The following is a 22,489-nucleotide window of genomic DNA, read 5'->3' on the forward strand; positions in this document are numbered from 1 at the left end:
GCGTAATTCGATCTTCAAGTTACTGATATAAGACAGAGATTAATTAATTATAAGACGTGAGCAACTTTGGAAAAGTGCGGCTTTCACGTTCTCAATGCCTTTTGTTTTTCGACGATATTTCGCGGTTATCAAGAGTAGGAAATCGAGGAATTTTTTAGGCGCGGCATTCTCAGACATGCTATATTACGAGGGTAATGGTTATGTATTACTCTACTATATTTTCCGGCTATCTCGTTATTTTGTCAGTACACGCACAGATTTAACTGCGTGACGAATATAGCGAATAAACGTTAACGCTATGCACTTTAAGATAGTTATTTCTTTATTATGCACCACGTGCCAGTTATGGCGCAACAATTATGATTGTATAGCACAAGTATAATTAGGGAAGTATTTCTTCAAATGATATATATTTATACTGCAGCCGTTATTCGTTTATACATCGTTAAATTAGGATGTACAATTAAAAGAAAATTACGAATTATTGAATAAATGAAGAAAATTTAGGAAAGCTAGTGTTATCATTTTATTGTATTAAAATACTAAAATATTAATATTTTGAATAAAATTAAAAATTTATTGGTGGTGGAGAGGAGTTCTGATACGTCATTGAATTTAATGTATCACTCATTTCTAGTTTTCATGTTTATTTCTTAGCTTGCGAGGATAACTGATGAATGTCGATCTAAACGATATGATGACTTTAACAAAACACGCCGCAAACAGCGTTAGGGCGTTTAACGTTGGTGTTTTTTCACTCGGTAGCGACTTTTACGATACCCTACGTGAGTTAAGATGGTAATAAAGCGGCCGCATTCATTCAGCGTTCAAGACTTTTACAAGGCGAGGAGAGCCTCGCGTGCCAATTATATCTGTTGTGACAGATCGTTGTCCTTTGTCCCGTCATGTCAAGCGCCACGATTAGCCTCGTTTCGTAAAAAGCAATCGTTTTTACAATCCTGCCTGTAAGATAAATAAGTATGCAATTATTTTATCGTATTGCTGTTCTACGCATATTATTATTTTTTTTCTGGTTAATATACCAAATTATCTACTAAAACTTGAGAAAGAAATAATCGTGCGACGAAATTAATCCAATTTCATTTAATTATGTATTAGGAGGAGCGAAAATGTGCAGTGATGGTTTATTAAAGCTTCAAAATAGCTTCAGCATTTTCAGTGATTCGGGCGAGTAATAAGTGACGAATGCGGATTGGAAGTCATGAAAAAACCACGGAACCGCATTCCGCGAGTAACTAGAATGAAAACAGCAACATGCTGTTGCATTATATATATATATATATATATATATATATATATATATATATATATATATGTATAAATGTGTGTGTGTGTGTGTGTGTGTGTGTGTGTGTGTGTGTGTGTGTGTGTGTGTGTGTGTGTGTGTGGGTGTGTGGGTGTGTGTGTGTGTGGGTGTGTGTGTGTGTGTGTGTGTGGCAACGGTGTAGAAAGTTATTTTATCGCGTATCAGTTTTATCGCTAAAATATGCAACAAAAGATGCGGAATCGGTATGTCTAATCGATACCTGGAGGCAAGTAGATCTATCATATATCATAACGGATCGAATACGTTTCGTACTAATACTTCGATATACAAGGTGTTCTATCGACTTTCATCTTATCTACGACTAATTTTAAAAAATTGGACTTTTTGTTAATAAAGACATTGTCTCGTATCATTGGTAAATCGATAATTTCTAAGTTATAAACTATCGAAGACAGAGAGCTTCTTTTCAAAGAAGCTATAAACTTTAAAGATGAAGGCAGATAGTAAATAGTTCAATTTTGAATGTTTGCTAAGACAAAAAGTTTATATATATAATTTCGAGAAAATTTACTATATTTATGTAGTTAAAGTAGTACCAATTTAAGGATAAATCTATTTAGTTTATGTGAAACCATTTATTTAAAAAGATATTCAGTTTATTTAAAAAGTTGATAACTTCTAAGAAATAATAATTTTCTTTGATATTTTATTGAAGAGAAATCGATTTCAAATTAATCCAGGAATTCATATAGACGAAAGCTGATTTGCAGGGTTACCTTGTATAACGTGACGCAACGCAATCGCCAATTAAACGTATAATAAATGTAAACCTCATAATCTTTATTTGTTATACATTATGTTATAACCACTTAATTAAATATCACTGAAAAATACAAGAAAGAAAGGAAAATAGAGACTCTCGTGAAATTCTTTATACATTTACTCATTAAATAACATTGAAATATTAACATTTAATTAACATTTTAAAATTTTAACTGCGAACAACTATTCTTTACTTAATTCTATGATATATAAATAATTATAATATAAAATTGAACAATAAGAAAATTACAACGTAGAGATGAAAAATTAAACGACAGATGATAGACATTCTTCTTCTGAAAGCAACAGCAAATACGTCGCAATATCGATTTCTCACGTATTCTACTGGCATGGCGTCCCTTTATCCGGCGAAATGGAGGGCGAAATGCAGTCGACGTTACGACATTACGTAAGCGATGCATGTAACTCTCCTGCCTGCGCTCGATTATGTGGGAAGCCGATCGCAGCGGTATATCTGTGAAAACGGCACATGTACACGCACAATCGAGGGATCGAATCGAATGTGTGATCACTGAAGCGTGACTTCGAGAGCGGTTTATGTATACCCAAGCGCGGGCCTGTGTGTCTTTCTCTCTCTCTCTCTCTCTCTCTCTCTCTCTCTCTCTCTCTCTCTCTCTCTCTCTCTCTCTCTCTCTCTCTCTCTTTCTCTTTGTTCTTCTCATTCGTAGGATATACTTCAAGTATCTTACCTTTTACATCCTATATATATTTACTATCTACTGGACATAGCAATAATTGCGTCTCCACTCTCCAGAGATAGTCAGGCAGCTTTCTCGAAAATCCTTGTTCCGCCAGTTTAGGTCGCGAAATCCAGGATCTCTCGCCACACAATGGCGAAAAGAGAGAGAGAGAGAAAGAGAGAGAGAGGGGGGGGGGGGAGGAGAGAAATTCGATAGAACGAAAAATATTCTTCGGTTTAAAGCGCGGCTTTTTATTTTATAAGTTTTTGTAAATTCACGAAAAGAAAATAATTGTAAGACATTCCAGTTATATTCCGTTTTATTTAATATATTAATAACAATAAAAGTAAAAAATAAGAGTAAAAAAATAGTAATGAAAGAAAAGATAGTAAAAAAGGCTAGATGAGTAAAATCCTTAATCAAATTCCAATAGATACCTCCAAACACATAATAATATAGTGTAGATATGCATATACAAATATACATGGTTTATAATTGTACGTTAATCGTTAGATTGATAAAATAAATTGATAAAATTGATGAATTAGAGTTATAAAATAACAATTTTTTAAGCACAATTTACATTTTTAACACAGTTCTACAATACAATAGGTAATTTATAAAAACAGGAATCGAATTTTTTTTAAAGGAGTATTTTCTATCGGATAACTTGATCGAACACAACTTTAAATAAATAAACAAATAAATAACGAAATAAATAAATAAACATTCCGGTTATCCAGTTTTACGTCTCGTTTTCGTCGTCCCTTTCAGTCGTTGCCTCTTCCATCGGCCATTTCCCTGCAGTCGCGCTTGGCTCTACGTTGATAGTCGTGGTCGGTGGATCCGTAATTATGATACGTTCAAGAGGTTCCACGGTCTGTTCTTCCGTCTTTGGAGGTTCTTCTCCATGCTTATCCTCATTCGAGGTTTCTTCGATACTTGGCTTGTCCGCGAGGCTTTGAACGTCTTGTAATAATTCCATGGTGGCATCGGGCATTGGCGGTATCAATTCCATCGTTGGTACCATAGTTTTTATCTGACATTGTCGGCCCATGTAGCCCAAGGGACAAACGCATCTGCAAGAAAAGCGAACGGAAAATCTCTTCTAATATTTCTAAAGAGATATTATAAACAGATATCATAAACACAGTTATCATAACTACGTTAAAATTAAATATTGCAAGAAAACGAGTAAATTTTTAATGTAAGCGTATTTTATTACAAGTTCAGAAATCTGAAAAATTGATAGAGTATCTAAGTTCTTTCTATAAAGATAAATATATGTGATTAGGTTTTAGTATACGATATACGTAAAGCGATATGAGTAGTAATTGCAACCTGTAGACTTACGTTCAATGTGACATAACTTTCCTTTAGCAAATGTAATTAATTCCATAGTAATCTTTTATTGCATTATAATTATATTAGATTTTAGTAAAATGTCTTTATAATTTAAATATAAATGTAATAAAAGATTACTATTACATTTGCTATATTATTCTATTTAATTACATTTGCTAAAGGAAAGTTATGTCACATATTGAACGTAAGTCGGTTGCAATTACTACTCATATCGTTTTAATTGCAACTAACAATAAGATAAGATCGAATTTTGCTCTATCTCACCTATAATCGCCATCCTCATGTGTCATGCTGATGCAAGTAGCGTTATTTCGACAAACGTCGGGATGTTCATCGCAATAGGTGAGCTTTTCGTTGCATAGATCGCCGGCCCAGCTTGGCTCGCATCGACACTCCCATGGTCGTTTACACGATCCATGTACGCATCCTGGATACGGTACACATTCCGTGCAATTGGGTCCTGTCCAGCCGACGCGACATCTGCATGTGCCTGGTCGTCTGCAGCTTCCGCGTTCCCGGCTGCATCCTTGCGCGCAGATCGCTAATAAACGCGGCATTTGATCACTATATTATCGTACTATTAATATTAATTTATTAATCTATTATATTAGAATATTATTCATTTTTGATATTAGAGCTATAACATTAATGGTAATTGGAAAATATATTTAAATAATTTAATCTTTTTTTTTAAATAAAAAATAATTTTTTGTATAGCATTTATTTCCTATATTAATTATTTAATTATCAATTTAAATCCAATTTTTTAATGTTAAAGAGAATAAATTAATAGTGTTTTAAATTCGAGTGTTTTATAAATTAGAGATTTGTCAGTACCTAACTATATATAATGGAAAACTGATAACTTCAATTTTTATATAATTTTTATATTACCATTTTAAATTTTACAATTAACTTAGTTTTAAAACATATTATTTACAATAGATTGAAAGTTTTTTTAAGAATAATTCTCAAATAATTTTATTTTAATATATTAGTTTCTTTAAAAAAATATTGTATTTTAATTTCATAAAATCACAAAAATAAGGAAATAAATGCAACACTTCTCCGTTTATTTTGCCGAGAAATTTTTAAAAGAGAGAACAATATTTCTCTAGTGATTCCGAGAAAAGATTGTTGATCAGCAAACACGTACGTGATTCAAGACTATTTTTATTTTTTGGACAAGTCTCGCGCATCTCAATGTATATATATTTTTTATACGTTGTCAAAGTCGGTTAACGAAGGATCTTGTGTATATGTTGAGGAATGATTCCATCTTTCTCACTCTCTACTATCCGAATAGAAGAAAACTAAGATGATTCTCGGTGATAGTCACGGTTTCGTTTATTCTGAGAAGAGAGTCTCTTCTGTTTGCTCTCAAGAATAAACTCACGTGTTTGACAAAGCAGTCCGGTCCAACCCGGATCACATCGACACTCGAGGGGCCCTTGACAGGTCCCATGGGCGCAACCTGGTAAAACCGCGCACTGTTTGCACTTGGGACCTTGCCAACCTAAACGGCATCTGAAAGGAGGAATACGTTATATAGACTTTGATTTCCCTCTTTTCGACACATCTGTGTCGATAAAAAAATTCTGGCAATTACGTTTTATCGCATCAAGTTTTTTAGTTATGTCTATAATATTATAACTCTATATCTTCAAATTTATAAAGAATATTCTTCTTTAAATAGAGAAGATGCCATTTTTGATCGGGCTGGATCTTGATAATAATAATAATAATAATAATAATAATATTTCTGTGTGAATTTTGTATACTTTTTCCAACTCAGCAAACCGATTATTTGTCGATCTTGAAACGCAACTCTTCGTTTAAAGAGTAAATCTACATTTTTAAATCACATTTTTAAATCTGTAAAGAATTTTTTGCGAAAAATATTACTCCAGCCAGGGGGTTCGAACCTGGACCTCCCTCCGATTTGTAACGGGCGTCTTTACCAATTTGATTACTGAGGCATGTAATAATATTTATCGCAATAACTGGTAAATATAAAGAACATTTTGTTTCAAGCGACATAAATAAACAATAATAAGTGAAATTGGACTGATATGAATCTCATTGCGATAAATATTATCACATGTGTGTGTCTCATTAGACCACCAAGATCCAGCCCGACCAAAGATGACATCTTCTCTATTCAACTAAAAGAATATTCTTTAAATTTGAAGTTATTAGAATTATAATTCACAAAATCTGTTTTTGATAAGTCTAATATTTTGATGTTAATAGTATGTAAAATCTTGCCGAAAATCTTTGCAAAATGTAGAGCATGCACGTGTAAGAAGGTGCAAGATTAATCACCTGCATTCGCCGGGTCTCTCGCAGTATCCCTGACTGGAGAGGCAGTCGGGCGCGCAAACGGGCTCGGAGCAGAACATGCCTTTCCAACCGGGATCGCAGGAGCACTCGAAGCTTACGTTACACCTGAAAGTGAAAATCTCTACGTCAAGTCCCTGCCTGTCTATCGAACAGAATCGATCGATGGTCACGAAAGACTGCTCCAAGCGAGGAAGCGTTTCGTGTTACACGGAAATTAGCTCGTTCGCTCACTCAAGGTGAAAGCAAAGCGAAGCCGATACGGGCTGTTGTTATTCAAGCGGCGTTCAATTTATATCGTTACGTGTGCGGCACGATAAATCGTGCCGCATTTATAGCCGCGTGGGTGCTACGTTGTTACTTAGTATAATTGTTGTGGAATTATCGAACATAGTAAGAGATCGATGAAAGATTAATTGGAGAGTTTAATCTTCTCCAACACGGATATGGATGATATTTGATTTTCGCGCTCAGCGCATGTAGAACAGAAATGCCTATGCGAAATCTGAACATATTTTTTTTTTTTTAAGTAAAAGTAGTAAATCTAAATCTTATCCAATTTGATTTTATAAAATTAAACAGCTGAATTTGTAAAAAAAAAACAGAAAAGAATAAAAACTTTAATGATATACTTTAATGATAAAAATAAATGATCTATTATGTATAATAAGAAAGCCGTAAAATAATTAGATTAATTAATTAAATTACATACTAAAATTAAATGTAGCTATTATACATTTAATTAACATTATTTTAATATAACCAATTTAATTTGTATAAATAATATAATTAAATATAAATTCAGTAATAAATCAATATCACATAATATATTTAATCGACTTGATTACAATGAAAGGAAATATGTATAATATTTTGTGCTGAAATGTAGTTCACATTTTTTTCAAGAGTTTTTATGTTAATGTAAAGTTTTAAGAGATATAAGAAGTTAGTATACATTTTAAAGCGTACTTTCTCTTTATTGCGTATTAAATTAAATACTCGTACCTTCCATGCTGACATCCCGGTAAAGCCACGCATTTATCGCACAGTTCGCCGTAGAAACCTAGCTTACAACGACATTCTCCTGGTCGCCGACAGTAGCCTTGGAGGGGATCACAACCCTTGCGGCAAATCGGTACATCACAAAGATCTCCGGTCCATCCTAAACAATGTTTTATTACGAACAATGTCTTTTATAATTTGTATTAGACAAAAATAATAAAAATTTTAATTATTTTTTATTTTTTACATAGCTCTTTTAATTAAAAGGTATTCTGCTATGAATTAATTTTTGACCTTATAAATTAATTTAATTTATTTTAATTTAGCTGTAGAAATTTATTCGATTTAATTTAATAAATTATTCTTTATACCTGGCAAGCATTTCACTTCACCAGCTTCGTCGCAAATATAGTGCGAATTCGGATGTTGGGATGCTGGTATTTCGCACGCTTGCTTTTTCCATTTTGGAACGTACCTGAATGATTAAATTTAATAAAGTGCTAAAACTAATATAACAGTTCATAACTTAATATAACAAGGTCTCATATTCTCGCCAATCAGGAAACAGTGACACAAATACCTATCGATATCTATCAATATGCAAAAGTTGCGAAATGTCATCGCAAATGTTTCTTTGCAGCGCGATTCTTCGCGTTTTAATAAATCAGACAAACGCTTATTAATAATCCGAGAAATACGTTTTCTCGCGCGAAAAGAAAAATTCAATCACTATAGTGCCAAGGAAAACGACGTTCGAGAATGGTTTAAGAATGTGTAAAGTGATTAACTCACAGAAAAGATTACCGTCTACTTATATGATAATCTGAATTAAAAATCACTTACGGTTGATGGATTCTTGAAGATAAGAAACTCGATTAGTTAGAATGACATTGACACGGTTAGGATTTATTAAAGCCCAGTGTGCTATTTTAATCGCGATTATGATCATTTATGTCTTTTCTAATCGATAGTAATACGGTAAGGTCAGGTAAGATTATGATTGATTAAGTAGTTTATTGAGAAAATAAGAAAAAAATTACATCTTGTTATTAAAACAAGATGGAAATTTTTTCAATAGTGAAATTTTTCCAAAGTTTTTGATAATAATAAAGAAGTATTATTTATAGAAATTTCAAATTTATAATATAATAATTATAATTTTATAGATAATAAATATGTGATAATTCTGTAATAAAGAAAAAAAATCTACAATAAATCATAGAATTAAGAAAGTTTTTTAAGTATATTCTTATAAAAGATAATTTTGTAGTTTGTAAACTACATATTATAATTTTCAGTACAGACAAATTAATTTTTTTAGTACTAAAATTACAATTATTATTATAAAATTTGAACTTGAAATAATTATAAAATAAAAATTGATCTAATATACATATTATATATATATCTACACATAAAAAATTATTTAGGATTACTCGCTATCTTCGAATGAACTACTTCTGAGCACTACGATCGTAATCTACGGTACCTGGGGCCGGCGGCGAGTCCAATGGGCAGCACGGAGGCCCCTAACGCCGCAATCCTGATTAATCCATTGTTCGCGTCCGATTGTGCGAGTTGATGAGGAAAGTTGACCAGGAAGGTGGCGAAGAGCAGTAGTATCATCATCTTGACTTGACTTCCGAGTCAAGACTGGGAGGACGAAGACGTTCAAGGCGAAGCCTAGGATAACGGGACCTTGTTCGAGGTCACGGCATACTTTTCACCATGCGTGTGTGCATGTGCGTGCACGTACGTTCGCCTGGTACAGCTCTGACTTTTTAGTCGACTCATCGCGAGTACGTCACTCGAGTTCAACGCACTTTGCGGACGAGAAGCGAGGCTGAAAAAAGTAGAGGGAAAGGGTCTTCTTTGAAAAAAGTTATTCCGAAAATCGAAGGGGATTAAAATATTCCTTAGAGCCAGGAGCTACAAGAAGTTGCAAGAACTTTTTTGTTCGGTTCTTTTTTCTTCCGAGAATTCTCGACTCTCGAACTTTCTGACGAAACAAATTTAAATAAAAAATAAAAAATTAAGACGTACATTTTTATTAAAAGTTCAAGAAAAATTAGAAAACATAATATTGTATATACGATACAATATTTAATGAAATATTTAATGCGTGGAAAGAAATTCCTTATATAATACACGTATAACAGTGCTTTTTTTTTGGTAGACAATAAAGGATGCTTACAGTTTTAAATGATAACTTCGAAAATGTTTTATTTCGAGATTTTTATATTTAAAAATTCGGATTTTTTACGTAAAAAGAAAAAACAGAATAGAAAATGTATACAGTATTATAAAGTAATATTAATGTTACGTGTGTGTAAAGAAATATATAACATAAAATGTGAGAATTTTTGGTCTTGACATTTATTTATTTTGCTATGAATTATATAATACAAGTATTGTACAAGACTGCAGCTATTTACAAATAAATATTTGGAGTTCGACGCTGCTTGTCAATTTTCGGCGATAGGAACTCTTAGAATTCAGTCTATTCGTTGCATTGCATTGAGCTAGAACAACGTGTGTTTATGTACTCCATTACGTAAAAAAAAATATATATATATCCAAGAGTCTGTAAAACTTCAACTAATCGCTACTTTCTTATTCACTGTTCGTATGCCTTATAATTACTAAGCTCTCATTTGTACATTTTATCTTCCCACATTCTTTGCCTTATTCGTACACATGTGTAGTTACTTATAATAGAATATTTACAAAAATACTGTTAGACAATTCAATAGCACATGTACCAATAATGCTCGATACATCTCACAACATAATATATGCATTTACACATTTGATCTCTTTTTAATGACAATTTTGCCTAAAGAGAAAACTGCTACTTGAAGGTACAATTAAAAAAGATGTACGTGCAAATTATTGTTTTACTCACTGCATATTAGATATAATTATTTGTCTATATTTACAAGTTATTTTACTCTACAAAATAATTTTAACTTAAGATTTTCGAATGAATCATAAATTCTATTATATTTATCTGTTGGCTATTGCTGTGAGGTAAACAACTGCTATAAAATCTTTATCGTTAAATTTTTGCAAAAAACAAGCTCTCCCCAGAAACTCAAACAAAGACACGATATAAGGCAAATGAGAGCTATAGTCTGATATTAAAGCGAGAGATTTAAAATTTGTTTAATAAATTTTAAATCTTTCGTGTATTTCCAAGTACACGAATTTCCAACATACTAAACCGCGCGCCGATTTTTTGTCGGACTGAAAACACAGTTTTTGTTGGAGCATTAGAATCTCTTATCTCCCCCTAACGATTAAATCATTTGATGCTAATTTTAAAATCACAATTGTATTTAATCTCGATCATCCTCAGTCGCAGTACTATACTGCTTTGATTCCGTTTGAACTTTGCCACCGCTTTGTATTCGTGTCACACTACTTCTATGCATATTGCAGTGGGGATTAAATGAAAAAAAGCAGTTTCCTTGTACCATTTAAATATTCTATAAATATAATATAATAAACTATTAATAGTAATAGTGATAGTTTGTTTATCGGCTTTTGAAGATCTCACAGTAATAGTAAGTGCCATGGGTGGTTCCCACTGGGGATGGTAGTCTTATACGGGAGGTTCCAGGTTCAAACCCTGGCTGAGGTAATATTTTTTGCAATAAATTCTTTATATCAATTTAGATGCTTAAAATTAGCATCAAATAATTTAATCGTTAGGGGGGGGGGATAAGGGATTCTAATGCTCCAACGAAAACTGTGTTTCAGTACGACAAAAAATCGGCGCGCGGTTTAGTATGTTGGAAATTCGTGTACTTGGAAATACACGAAAGATTTAAAATTTATTAAACAAATTTTAAATTTCTCGTTTTAATATCAGAGTATAGCTCTCATTTGCCTTATATCGTGTCTTTGTTTGTGTTAAATTTTTGATAAATATGATATAATATAGATACATAGTGTGCGCAAATATCGAGATAATTCGTTTGCCTTTGTGACAGAGAAACGCCAGATACCTGATTTATGTACCTTTCATCCTGCACACTGTTGAAAGCGGAAGAGCGGAAGACTACGCTCTTATGAGAGCAAATAAAGTCCCTGAGTTGTTCTCGCTAAGTTAAGCAAGAAGAAAAAGTTCCAGCTCCAACTTTTCTAGAGGAGTACCTAAGTTTCCTGAATCACATTTGCGTTCGCACCTTGCGTGCTCGCACTCGCGTCTTGCACTTTTACACTTGCGTTAACATTAATGTCCGTTTCTTTGACTCGCAATAGTTGGACTGGGGGATGACTGTAATTAGAACACAATCTCAGCACACCCTGATTCATCAGTTTCTTCTGCATCTTTGTCAGGTTTCTCTCCTTCATCAGCCTCTTCTCCGTCTCCGTTAAGTGCCCCTCTTCTATCTTGCTCTCTTTTTCTACCTCGCTCCATTTTGCAATCTTTATTCGATACTTTTTAGCTAAATATTGAAGTCTAAAGTAGAGGATTCCCAAAAGGCTTGCCGAGACGATTCCCATGAACCCCACGACTGCTGGGTCGTCTAAAAAGTATTTTGGGTTCCAGACTGATACTTTCAGGGTTCCGCAGACTCCAGTGTCGATGATGATCGGATAGCTACCGGGACCGTCATCGGTGGCTATTCTAACCAAATATTTACCGCATGGCAAAGAAATCTGTGCCGATTCGCTATCTGTTACCTGTAAGAATAGAATCAAATTTAATATGCATGCAGGAATTTGAATTATTTTAACCATTTGATTTTTATTTAATGAATTTTGGGCATTATTTATAAAAGTACAATTTCATTTGTCATATTCTCACAACTTGATTTAAACAAACTTTTTAAGAATGTATGGCGATATTTGAAAATTCATTAATTAATTTGTTATTAAAAAGAGATAAAATTTTTCTTTCTTTTTATAAATTTTACTATTATTATAAATTTTATATCAATCTATAATTTTTTTAATATTACTTTAAAATAATAGCATTAACTACTTTTTCACTCTACTATTTGTTTTCTATTTTTTCAAATTTAGAATTCTAATGAAGTTGTGATCCCTAAGATTCAAGTGCCACTCAAAAAATGTCACAGTCTCACTAAAAATTTGAAATATACATCATATGAAAGTAAAAAGTACGAAAGATTATCGTCATATTGTGTTCAATTGTATTGACATGTATTCAATTTTACTTGATAATATCATTTTTGTTTCTTAAGTAATTTTGACGAATTTAAACTTACTTGCAAGTATTGTTTCTTAATAGACATAAAGAGATCGAAACGACTTATTGTTAGCTCAGATTTGAATCCACTTGCAAAATGTTTAATTACCTGGTTGCCCATAACACCGTCTCCCGTCTCTTGTTGCCAGGTAACGACGAAGGACGATTTGTAATGCTTCTCCTTCTTGGCCCAGCGCTCAAAGATAGTTTTAAAGTAATTTGAGGAAATCCTTTCGCGTTGATTATTTAATTGAGTTCGCCAGTCGTGCCACGTAATATAGGCCTGATAGAGAGGACCGTAGGCTTTGAGCGTTTCCAGTTTTGGCCTCCATTTTTCCCAACTATAATAATGATAATGATTTTATTAATGACAAAAATGAATAAGAAAAAGAAAGTTTAGCTATTTTCTTTAAAAAAACATTTTTTCAAAAAGTTATTATTTCGGTTATAAGTAATATTTACATTTCATTGAAACAAACTCATCGTAAGCAATAGAAATGTTTCAAATATAATCAAAATAAACGAGACTATATGTTTGTATATTGTTTCTCATTTTATACCGTGAACTATATCAGACCCCTTACATTAAAGTCCCCAACTGAATCTTTTAAACGTTTGTCTCAAGTGTATTTATTTTTAGATTTTTTGTATTTTTGCTGGAAGTTATTTTCTTGATATTTTTTTTGTGAAAATACCTGCATAAAGGTTACATTAAAAAAAAGACAAAATACCTGTAGTGTCTAACCACGCCGTCCTCCGCGACGACGATGACCCAGCCGCCCGGTATCATTGTAGGCTGCTGTTTTGCGTAGTAATAATTTTCTTCTTCCCACATTCCTTCCAAATTCTTGTTCATTAACACAGCAACGTCATAGTCGTTCATGTGGATAGTTTCGTTTTCTTCAGGAGCCGGTAATTTGATCGGTTCGTATTTCTCTTCCTCCATCCCGCGTGTTTGAAAAAATGTGCACGCGGTTTCACAACCTTGACACTGAAAAAGAAAGGCATATGTTTATACAGAGAAGGTGCATAAGGGATGTATTGTATCTATTTTATACATTTTTATATCAATTTACATAAATTGTCTGAGACGAGGTTTTACAGATATATTCATTAAATTTTTCTTCCTATTGTGACTACTTTTTGTGATTAAATAACATTTCATAAATCTTAATTTTTCGTATAACAAATTAAAATTAACAAAGAGAAAAAATAGTAAATCGCTTTTTTCCCTAAACATTTGAGAGATCCCGGTTTTTTGTCCTAGTTCTATGCTGAATCTCCCTGGAAAATAGCAGGTAGTCGGTTTTAAGGATTTCGTCCTCTACTAGACTTTATTGTGTGAGACTTTCCTTTCTTTCCCGTAGAATCGAAAGTTATCTTCAAGCGACAATCGAGATTTTCCTCGCGCTTGGACGAACTAGCCCCCTCGCCTCGAGGCGTAATGAAGGGCTAGACAGATCGATCTAGGTTACCTTCGTACTCGTAAAAGCATCAGAAACACGAAGCTCTGATCAAAGATGACGATCTAAAACGGCGCGCGAATCCGCTTCGAAGAGATTTAAAAAAAAGATAGTCCGGATACGAATGGCAAAAATCTTTGAGATGCCGTTGTGAGTGTATATTACGTTTCATATTTTTTGTTATAACAATTATTAGATATATATAAAAATATTAAGAGTAAAATAAAAATATGCAAGTAATACGAATATAAATTAAATAAATGAAAGAGAAAGAGTAAAATAAATATAGACAAAATATGTATGTGTGAAAATAGACATATTAAATAAAATATATGAAATAATTAAATACTGCATAATAAATAAACATATATATATAGATATGTATAATAATAATGTTGTAATAGGCATTTTGTCTCATGTAAGGAGTAGAATGTCAGGTGTTAGCGAGTTTAACGGAACGAAACCTTGAATCGTCAGTCATATATTATTCGTCTAAATTAAAATTAAATAAAAAAGATTGAAATGAGATAGACATTGAAATATATATAACAGTCGATGAACCAAAAATAGATTGAGAACTTTTTGTTTACTTACATCTTGACTGTGCGTCGTGCATATATCTTCTCGATATTCTTCTTTCTCCAAAACACCGAGATGTTCACAAGTGTCCCAACACTATAAAAAGAAATCTAAATGAAAATCTTATTCAATTTTAAGATAGCAGATTTTTTTAGATTAACATTTTTTTAAATTCCCAAATTTTCAATTTATAAGAATTATTATAGGTTTTAAATTCTTAAATTGTCAAATTCTTTAATTTTTTCAAAAGATTGAGAAGTCTAGACGGGAGAGATAAAGCAGCAAATAAAAAACCTCTCACGGCATGCATGGGATGCACGAGAAGAAAGAGGAGTTACTAAAGGGAGAAAGAAGAGAGGGGATTTGATGCAGAGGGAAGGGCAGGATAAAAAACGTTGATTCGAGCGATTTAAGGAGAGAAGAAGAAGCGAGGGAGGAGGAAGAGGGCGAAACACCGTGAGGAAGGTGGAAAAGGGGGTCAGGGGGAGAGAAAGGGGAACTGAATTAGCTCCAACCTGTTCCGGGCACAACAGGCATCGTCGTTGTCGTTGTCTTCATATTTATTGGGGTACCGACTCTCGAGTGGACTCGCCCTGTTCCTAAATTCTTTTTCCCTCTTTTTTTCTCATAGCCTATCTCTGTCCCTCCGTTTTTTCTCTCTCTTTCGATTCTCGATTACCCTTCTTAGTCGCGTACCCTTGCTAAGCCCGATTCTCCGCTTCGAAGAAACGAAGGGCCCCGTGGGTTTCTCGCTAATGATGTTTCCCGAAAGCCATGCCGAAATATTCCCTTGCTCAAAACCCGAAAGAAATTCAGGTCCCAAGGGGTATGTTTTCATTTATATCATTAATATAGTATTATACTTTTACATCTTAATGCACATTACATTTCTGCTTAAAAAATATATACTACACGATCTACTATTTTTTTACAGAACTGCTAAATTTTTAACACCGATTAGTTTTCTCAGCCAAATCAGGCCCGCCGATCTTGCGTGCTCTATCGATCGATAATTAATCAGCCTAAAATATTATTACGATTATTACTTTAAATCATAAAACAAGAGGCATCATTCTAATCTTAATCTGAAACTCAGTGACTCGTTTGTTCGACAGTGGGCTCGAAATAAATGGGTGAAAAGAGCGGCAATCATTTAGAATATTTGCAAAAGAAAAATAAGGATTTTTAATAATGCAAGATCCAAGAATGGAAGAAAATGAAATGAAAAGAAAAATAAAAATAAAAAAAAAATATTCTCCATGCATATTTTTTCTAATAATATATTAGAGAAATATTAGAAAAGAAGCATAATTATCTTCACATTTGTGTTCATTATTATTATTGTTAAAAAACTTTTTATATTAGATTTATTTTTTTAATTTTATTTTTTAGTAATATTACAATTATTAGATATTATTTATAATATTATAACTTATATATTAAATTTTAAGAGATTTGTTTTAAGCAGAAAATATCATCTTCACGTATTTTGAATCAATACACGAATCCTATACATTGAAAGTATATTATTTTTTCCCCACACTCTGCATTATATCACGTACGTACAAACTTTTGTAATACATCAATAATATTTCGATTCAATGAACTTTTCTTTGAAACTTTTACTCTCGGGATTAAAATAATCAAAAGTTGCGAAGAAACCTCTCCCCTTTCCTTCGATGTCACAATGTCGCTGCATGATCAGTCTTCCTCTTTTCTCGAGAAAGAGGAGGAGGTGACCAACTGTATAGTGTTCGTTAAGGGTTTATTCCCGCCTCTCTGCAGGCCGTTATTCTAATGCGAGATGCTCCCTCGCCCCCGTGTTCGTCACAGGGACCCGTACATAAATTTGTACGCTCGGCCCCCTCGGTCTCGCGGGACATGGAATCGATGGATCTCTCGAAATTAATGGACACCCCCTTTAACATAAAATGAGCAACGCCCTCGCGCGCGCGTTGTTGGACGTTCCCCAAGTCCCCCCTAACTGCGATTCTCATCCATATGTGCTCAGGGGGTGGCGACCACACCTGGTGATTTTCCACGGCACTCTCTCCTCATAAAATCGACACTCAAAGATTTAGTGGCACCCTATCCGATTTCCGGTTGCGATCAGTGCCACTTTTGGGCCGCACACGTACGTAGAATACACACAAGATTACGTTGCACAAACACTTTCTGTTTATTTCTTTTTTTTTAATAAAAATGTTTTCATAATATAGAAAAATGTTAAATAAAGATATATACATCGTACTTTTTTATGTATAACTTTAAAAAAGTAAAAGACTAACAACTTTACATTTATTCCATTGCGAATTTCATTCCATGGCAGATAATAAATTAAGTTTAGTTATTGATTATTTTTAACTAATTTTTGCAATTATTGGGATACCTTTTAAATTCTTGGAATTAAAATTTTCCGACATTTTTTATTAGAAATATTAATATTGGAACGAATAATAAAATCGTAAATTATTTTCAACCATTTTGTCGATAAGTTATATTGGAATGCAGGAAGTATAATATTTGTTTTTACGTTTCTTGGTTTTAATCTCGGTTTTAGAAGCAGCACAATTATTCCATGTTGCTGATTAGAAATAAGAAGCGTTTTACTATCTTTGGAATTTTTCCAAAAGCGACTGTCGTGCGCGACTCTCGTATCGAGTATCAAGTTGATTTGTTAGAAAAAGATGACGTGGTGCAAGACGTTCTTAATTACCTTTTGACAGTCACTTATTGGAATTTTATTTATTTCCCAGCAGTTGCCGTCGATCATGTGATGTCGCAGGCACATCGATCGGCACTGCGCGATCTGGATGAACGGTCCGAAATCCAGTTTGGCGGCCGCCAAGGCCAAGGTCGCGCAAAATATCAGCGCCGGAAGCCATGCGATCTTCATCCTCATCTTCGATAACAGAGAACCTTATATTCCTCACTTTTTTCACCACAAAATTACTATTATTATTTTCTTTCGATTAAAACTCCAAGATATTTCGCGATCTGATCGATCACGGATCGTGCCGGCTGGACACGAGAGCCACGGGCGTGGGTTCCACGAACGAAATTTCGGTGCGACTGCGGTCCTTCGGGGTTCGGCTACTTCCTTATATAACCGCGCGTCCCTCCACTGCGCGCTCCCCGGGTTTTCGGGTCCCCACCCTTGCTGAGTTACCGTGAAGAGCATCCCTCGTAATTATACGTCGTCGTCTCTCAGCCTCAGCATATGGCCTGCCCCGAGGTCTCAGTCTTGACCGAATTATTCAGCTTACATGAAATGTAGGCCAGTTTGTTGAAGAAGTCGCGACGCTACGAATATTTTCTTGCTCGGATTAGAATATATACTTTGTGAAACAAATAATATTTTAGTTGAATGACGAATGACTCTGTGAATAATAATGGTAAATAGAATGAACAACGAATTAATAAACAGTTAAATAATAATACGAAAATGCAAGCTAACGCTTGATGTAGCACTTAGCAATAAGTTTCTTTGTAGCATAATGACTAATGATTTTTCTATGATAGTGATTGATGAACCGATTTCAAATAGAAAACAACTGGTATTTCTTGAAAGAATTTTTGACTTTTTTTCCTTGAAAACAGTTTTCCATGACATGACACAATAGCGATACTGAACAAAAGAAAAACCATTAGTTTTCTATACAATTGAGTTTCAATTCTTTTATCCTTTTTAAACCGAGAATAATCATGCCTGCACAATGTATGCAAAATGCCAAAAAACGTAGATAATTTATAATTAAAATTTTAATATAAATTATAATTTTCAAATGTGCTTGCTATTCGTAATTGTTATTAAATTTTACATATTATATTCTAATTAATATTAAATTCCATATTGTAACAAACCATAAAGCGCCGTGATTTCACGAGCGACGAGGAAGAAAATTTAATTTGTCCCGCGAGTAAAGTTAATTTTGATTCGTATCCAAGTGCCGCCAAATGGCCAGTTTCATTGTGGTAGAAAAGTGGTTGGTTGGAAGATGGCGTTTTTTGGGCCATATGCCGTGCGGGGATCTCGTATCGAAAACCGGAGAGTAGATAATTATAATAGGTCCCGAGTGTAATTATTATGTGAAGATATGGTAGAAACGATTTGCTACATCATCTAGATACGTGCTTTACGATTCATCCTTTTTTTCGAGGAAATTTGTACGCTCGATTTACAAGAAAAAAATTTTTTTTAATAAGAAAGATTATTATTAATTATGAAGAATTTCCTGTAACTACATTAAAAATTATGCTTGTAGACTTTTTCTATTGGGTAGTCAGGTATAAATAAGGCATCTATGAAACATATATATATTTTTTTATAATTTAATTTTATTAAATCAGAAATTACTGAAGGTATTTATTATTTGTATTAAAAACTGTATATTTCTACAAATTATTTATAACATATTCGTTGCTAATAATATTATAAATAATAATAGGTTTTGATTTTTCGGATTTCTCAGAAGAGAGCGCGGTCACGCTTCAACCTTACCATTATGGTCACGAAATTTAAGCGCAATTAGGCGTTCCGCCTATCCAACATCCGGGGTCCACTGTGGGGAGTCTTAATGTAAGAAAGAAGGTGGAGAAGATCCAGTGTGGATCCTTGAACGGAAACAGACGCACTGCGGATCAAATGACCGACCCATCCATCGAAGTTTGATATTACTTCGAAAATTCGTTGCGTACTCTGCCCTTCCCTCTCATTCAGCAGGTACATGAACAATTCCACTCATCCTCGCAATCGGGGAAGAAAAATAAAAGATATGGGAGTGGGAGGGAAAACGAGGCGGATGAACAGACTGTACTGCGTCTCCCGCCGGAAGTCGGGGTCTACGGGTGCCGCGCGCTACGTCACAATGCACAGGATGTGTACAAATAAGGGTATTTGTCCGCGGCGGCTGTGATTGTAGGGTGAAATATACGTGACGCTAAGAGCGAAGGTACGAGAAAGCTGGGTTGCATCCCTCGCGCTTGTGCCCGACGGTAAAATAGAAAAAGGGGGCCCGAATGATCCATTCATCTAGGCGGTCGTAGTTTAGGGGTGGTGCACACGGATCGCGAAGGCTCCTTCAATAGACGCGAGAGTGACGTTTCATTGTGCGCCGCGCTTTTCTCACACCTGGACCAGCGCGGCTCAGCTCCGCTCCGTTTCGCTTCGCTCGGACGTGCACACAAATATTATCTTAGCACACATAGCTCCTGCGTACAGAACTCGAGAATAACATGTGATTTACGCGGTGATTAATCAGTCTCTTGGTTTTCCGTCAATAACAATTAGAAATGATTGATTATCGAGTTGGTTCTTGCTTCGCGCAACGTATTGTGTTCTAGGCAACCGTCCATTGCCCTTAACGGTCTAATGCGAAATAATAATTTGAAGTTTCAAACTTTGTTAATTGCATCATGTCAATTTTTCTTGAGCTATTTTTTTATGCTTTTTTTGGAATTTTACATTATATTTATCTTTTAGAGATAATTTCTTTAGAAATATTTCCATAATTGAAGAAACCACTACTACTACTGTTATATTATTTTTACGGAAAACTCAATTTATAACAACGTCTCTAAATATGTTTAATATGCAAGATATAAGAATTCTTTTTATTTTTTTCTTATTTATTTTAAAAGATAATATTTTTTTATTGTCTATTTGCATATCTCTTTCTATTCCGCGAAATACCTTTTTGTTTTGTCAGTCATTCTACATTCAATGTTCGTGGCCTCAACATTTTTGAATGATTTTGGTTCATCCGCCATAGATAGCATGAAAATATTTTCCTAGGATTCGGTGAGCATTTGTTATGCATTCTTGTCTCATTTTATTTTTTTTCACGAAAGAACAACTATCGCATTATCGCATTCCGTCTGTCACGAGTGTACGAGTTCTGTACTTCTTACGAACGCTGTAGCCGATTGTTTATCGGCTTTTGGGGACACGAAAGATTATCTCGGGTCGTGCGATTTTCCGTGCGATTATGTCCATTTTCCAGGATTTAGTTCTATCCTGTAAGAGGCAGAACTTGTAAGACCCTCATCTTTCCTCGTCAGTCGCCTTACTCGTCTTACTGATCGAGATACAGATTTTATCTATTGCTCGTATTTTACCGCAACTGCTTTCTTCCGGACACTTTTTGTTTCGTGTTCTGCAGAATCTTTGTTATACAAAATACTACTTTTGTATCTCGCTTCGTAAAAAGTAATTATTAAGAAAGGAGAGTATTTCGGCATCTTTATTTATTATTAATGGCGCCGCATTGTTTCAGACGCAAAATTATTCTGAACGTAGAATTAACATCCTGCAAATTTTGATAGTTTATTTCGAGGACAATAACGACCTAGGGTATCATTCGCGCACTATTTGTCGAATGAGCCTAAAAGATCGTTGACTAACAAAGCGGAAAATTCAGGCCGATTCGTTTCATCGAGGAAGGAAAGCGAGAGCTTTGAAAGGCAGTTTTCGCGTCAAATGTGGCAGTGACAAATTTTTATTGTGGTCGCCTCGCTTCCCCTTACTCTTCGATTTGCGCCGTCATGCGGATTAAGCTGCGGCGCAGACATATTTCTCTAAACGACAGGTGATGGTGGAAGTCGCTATTGAGGAGCCTTGGATTTCAACTTTTCTACGGAGGAGGACTTTGGCGGGGATCGACCGACACAGTACATCTGACAAATTCTCAAAAAGCAGAATTTATAGTCCATCCAGCCACCGGTGGGACATTCTTGGGTCAAAAGCGTGATTGGGAAGTTTACGACTTTGTCGCGCGGGGAGACGTACTTTCTGCTTTTCTTCGCTCTTCTTCCACTTCTTTGCGTTATATTGTAAACGCTACATTATGGTATATTACTACAGGAGATAGCGTTATTAAGTTTCAGAGCTTTTCACTCTTGAAAGCATTGACGTTCTTCACAGCGTGAAAGGAAGAGGGGAATCGCCCTCAAAATCGCCATCAAAATCTTTTAGTTTTGAGTTTAGAATTGACATTCACACATTGTGTATGCTGTAAATTGAATTTTTCTATTGAGTTACCCATCGCATCTTTTTAGGAAAAAATTATAAGTTTTTCAACTTGTATATAATATTTAATGGTAGTATATATCAATAATCTTGTGCGGTAAATATTTTTTCTCGATAAAAGAAACGAACATGGAGAATGCATAAGTACATTGTATAATAAAAAATACACATATTGTGAAGAATAGGAATATTCCTGAAATTCCTTTAGGACCGTTTCTTTTTAGAACCGTTTGTATCTTTTGTTAGATATTCTTTCGAATATTCTCACAAAACATTTTCATAATCGCTTTCATTCATTGTTTTTTTCCGGAAATTATGGTCGGTCGTCTTTTCACGGAAATTAGGATGATTTTGCAAAAATTTTTTTGTATTATAAGGTATCCCATTCGATGGTTTAAAAAAATACAGGCTTTTCGAAGGTCTTGATACGGTAATTACGAATGTGATCTGCAGGCAAGCGAACAAGAAAGTCAATTGTCCCGTCCCACGTTCCATCTTTCCGAAACAGAAAAGATTTATATGCTCTAGCTTCTTCCTTCAAGGTTTCGTTGACGCCACTATCTTGTAAGGACAACGTTAATTTTAATTTTTGTCCTTTTTCCCGACAATGTGGTGACGATTGCGATTTACTACGACCGACAAATTATTGCCATACTTAAAGCTGCTGTTATACTCCAATTT

General features: G+C 34.2%; 2 protein-coding genes across 2 annotated transcripts; both read right to left on the minus strand.

Moving 5' to 3' along the window:
• Positions 1–1,918: 1,918 nt before the first annotated feature.
• Positions 1,919–9,147, minus strand: LOC139814334 (uncharacterized). Its single transcript, XM_071780540.1, has 7 exons — positions 9,008–9,147; positions 7,890–7,993; positions 7,522–7,678; positions 6,502–6,624; positions 5,573–5,703; positions 4,441–4,717; positions 1,919–3,890 (listed from the first exon to the last, which is right to left on the minus strand). The coding sequence occupies exons 1-7, from the start codon at positions 9,145–9,147 to the stop codon at positions 3,557–3,559; spliced, it is 1,266 nt and encodes a 421-aa protein (XP_071636641.1). The 3' UTR covers positions 1,919–3,556.
• Positions 9,148–9,882: 735 nt separating this feature from the next.
• Positions 9,883–17,905, minus strand: LOC139810068 (uncharacterized). Its single transcript, XM_071773398.1, has 5 exons — positions 17,498–17,905; positions 14,797–14,877; positions 13,471–13,730; positions 12,849–13,080; positions 9,883–12,210 (listed from the first exon to the last, which is right to left on the minus strand). Exons 1-5 carry the CDS (start codon positions 17,681–17,683, stop codon positions 11,677–11,679), a joined length of 1,293 nt encoding a protein of 430 aa, XP_071629499.1. The 5' UTR covers positions 17,684–17,905; the 3' UTR covers positions 9,883–11,676.
• Positions 17,906–22,489: the final 4,584 nt, after the last annotated feature.

This window comes from Temnothorax longispinosus, chromosome 1 (genome assembly GCF_030848805.1).
Source record: "Temnothorax longispinosus isolate EJ_2023e chromosome 1, Tlon_JGU_v1, whole genome shotgun sequence".
NCBI lineage: Eukaryota > Metazoa > Arthropoda > Insecta > Hymenoptera > Formicidae > Temnothorax > Temnothorax longispinosus.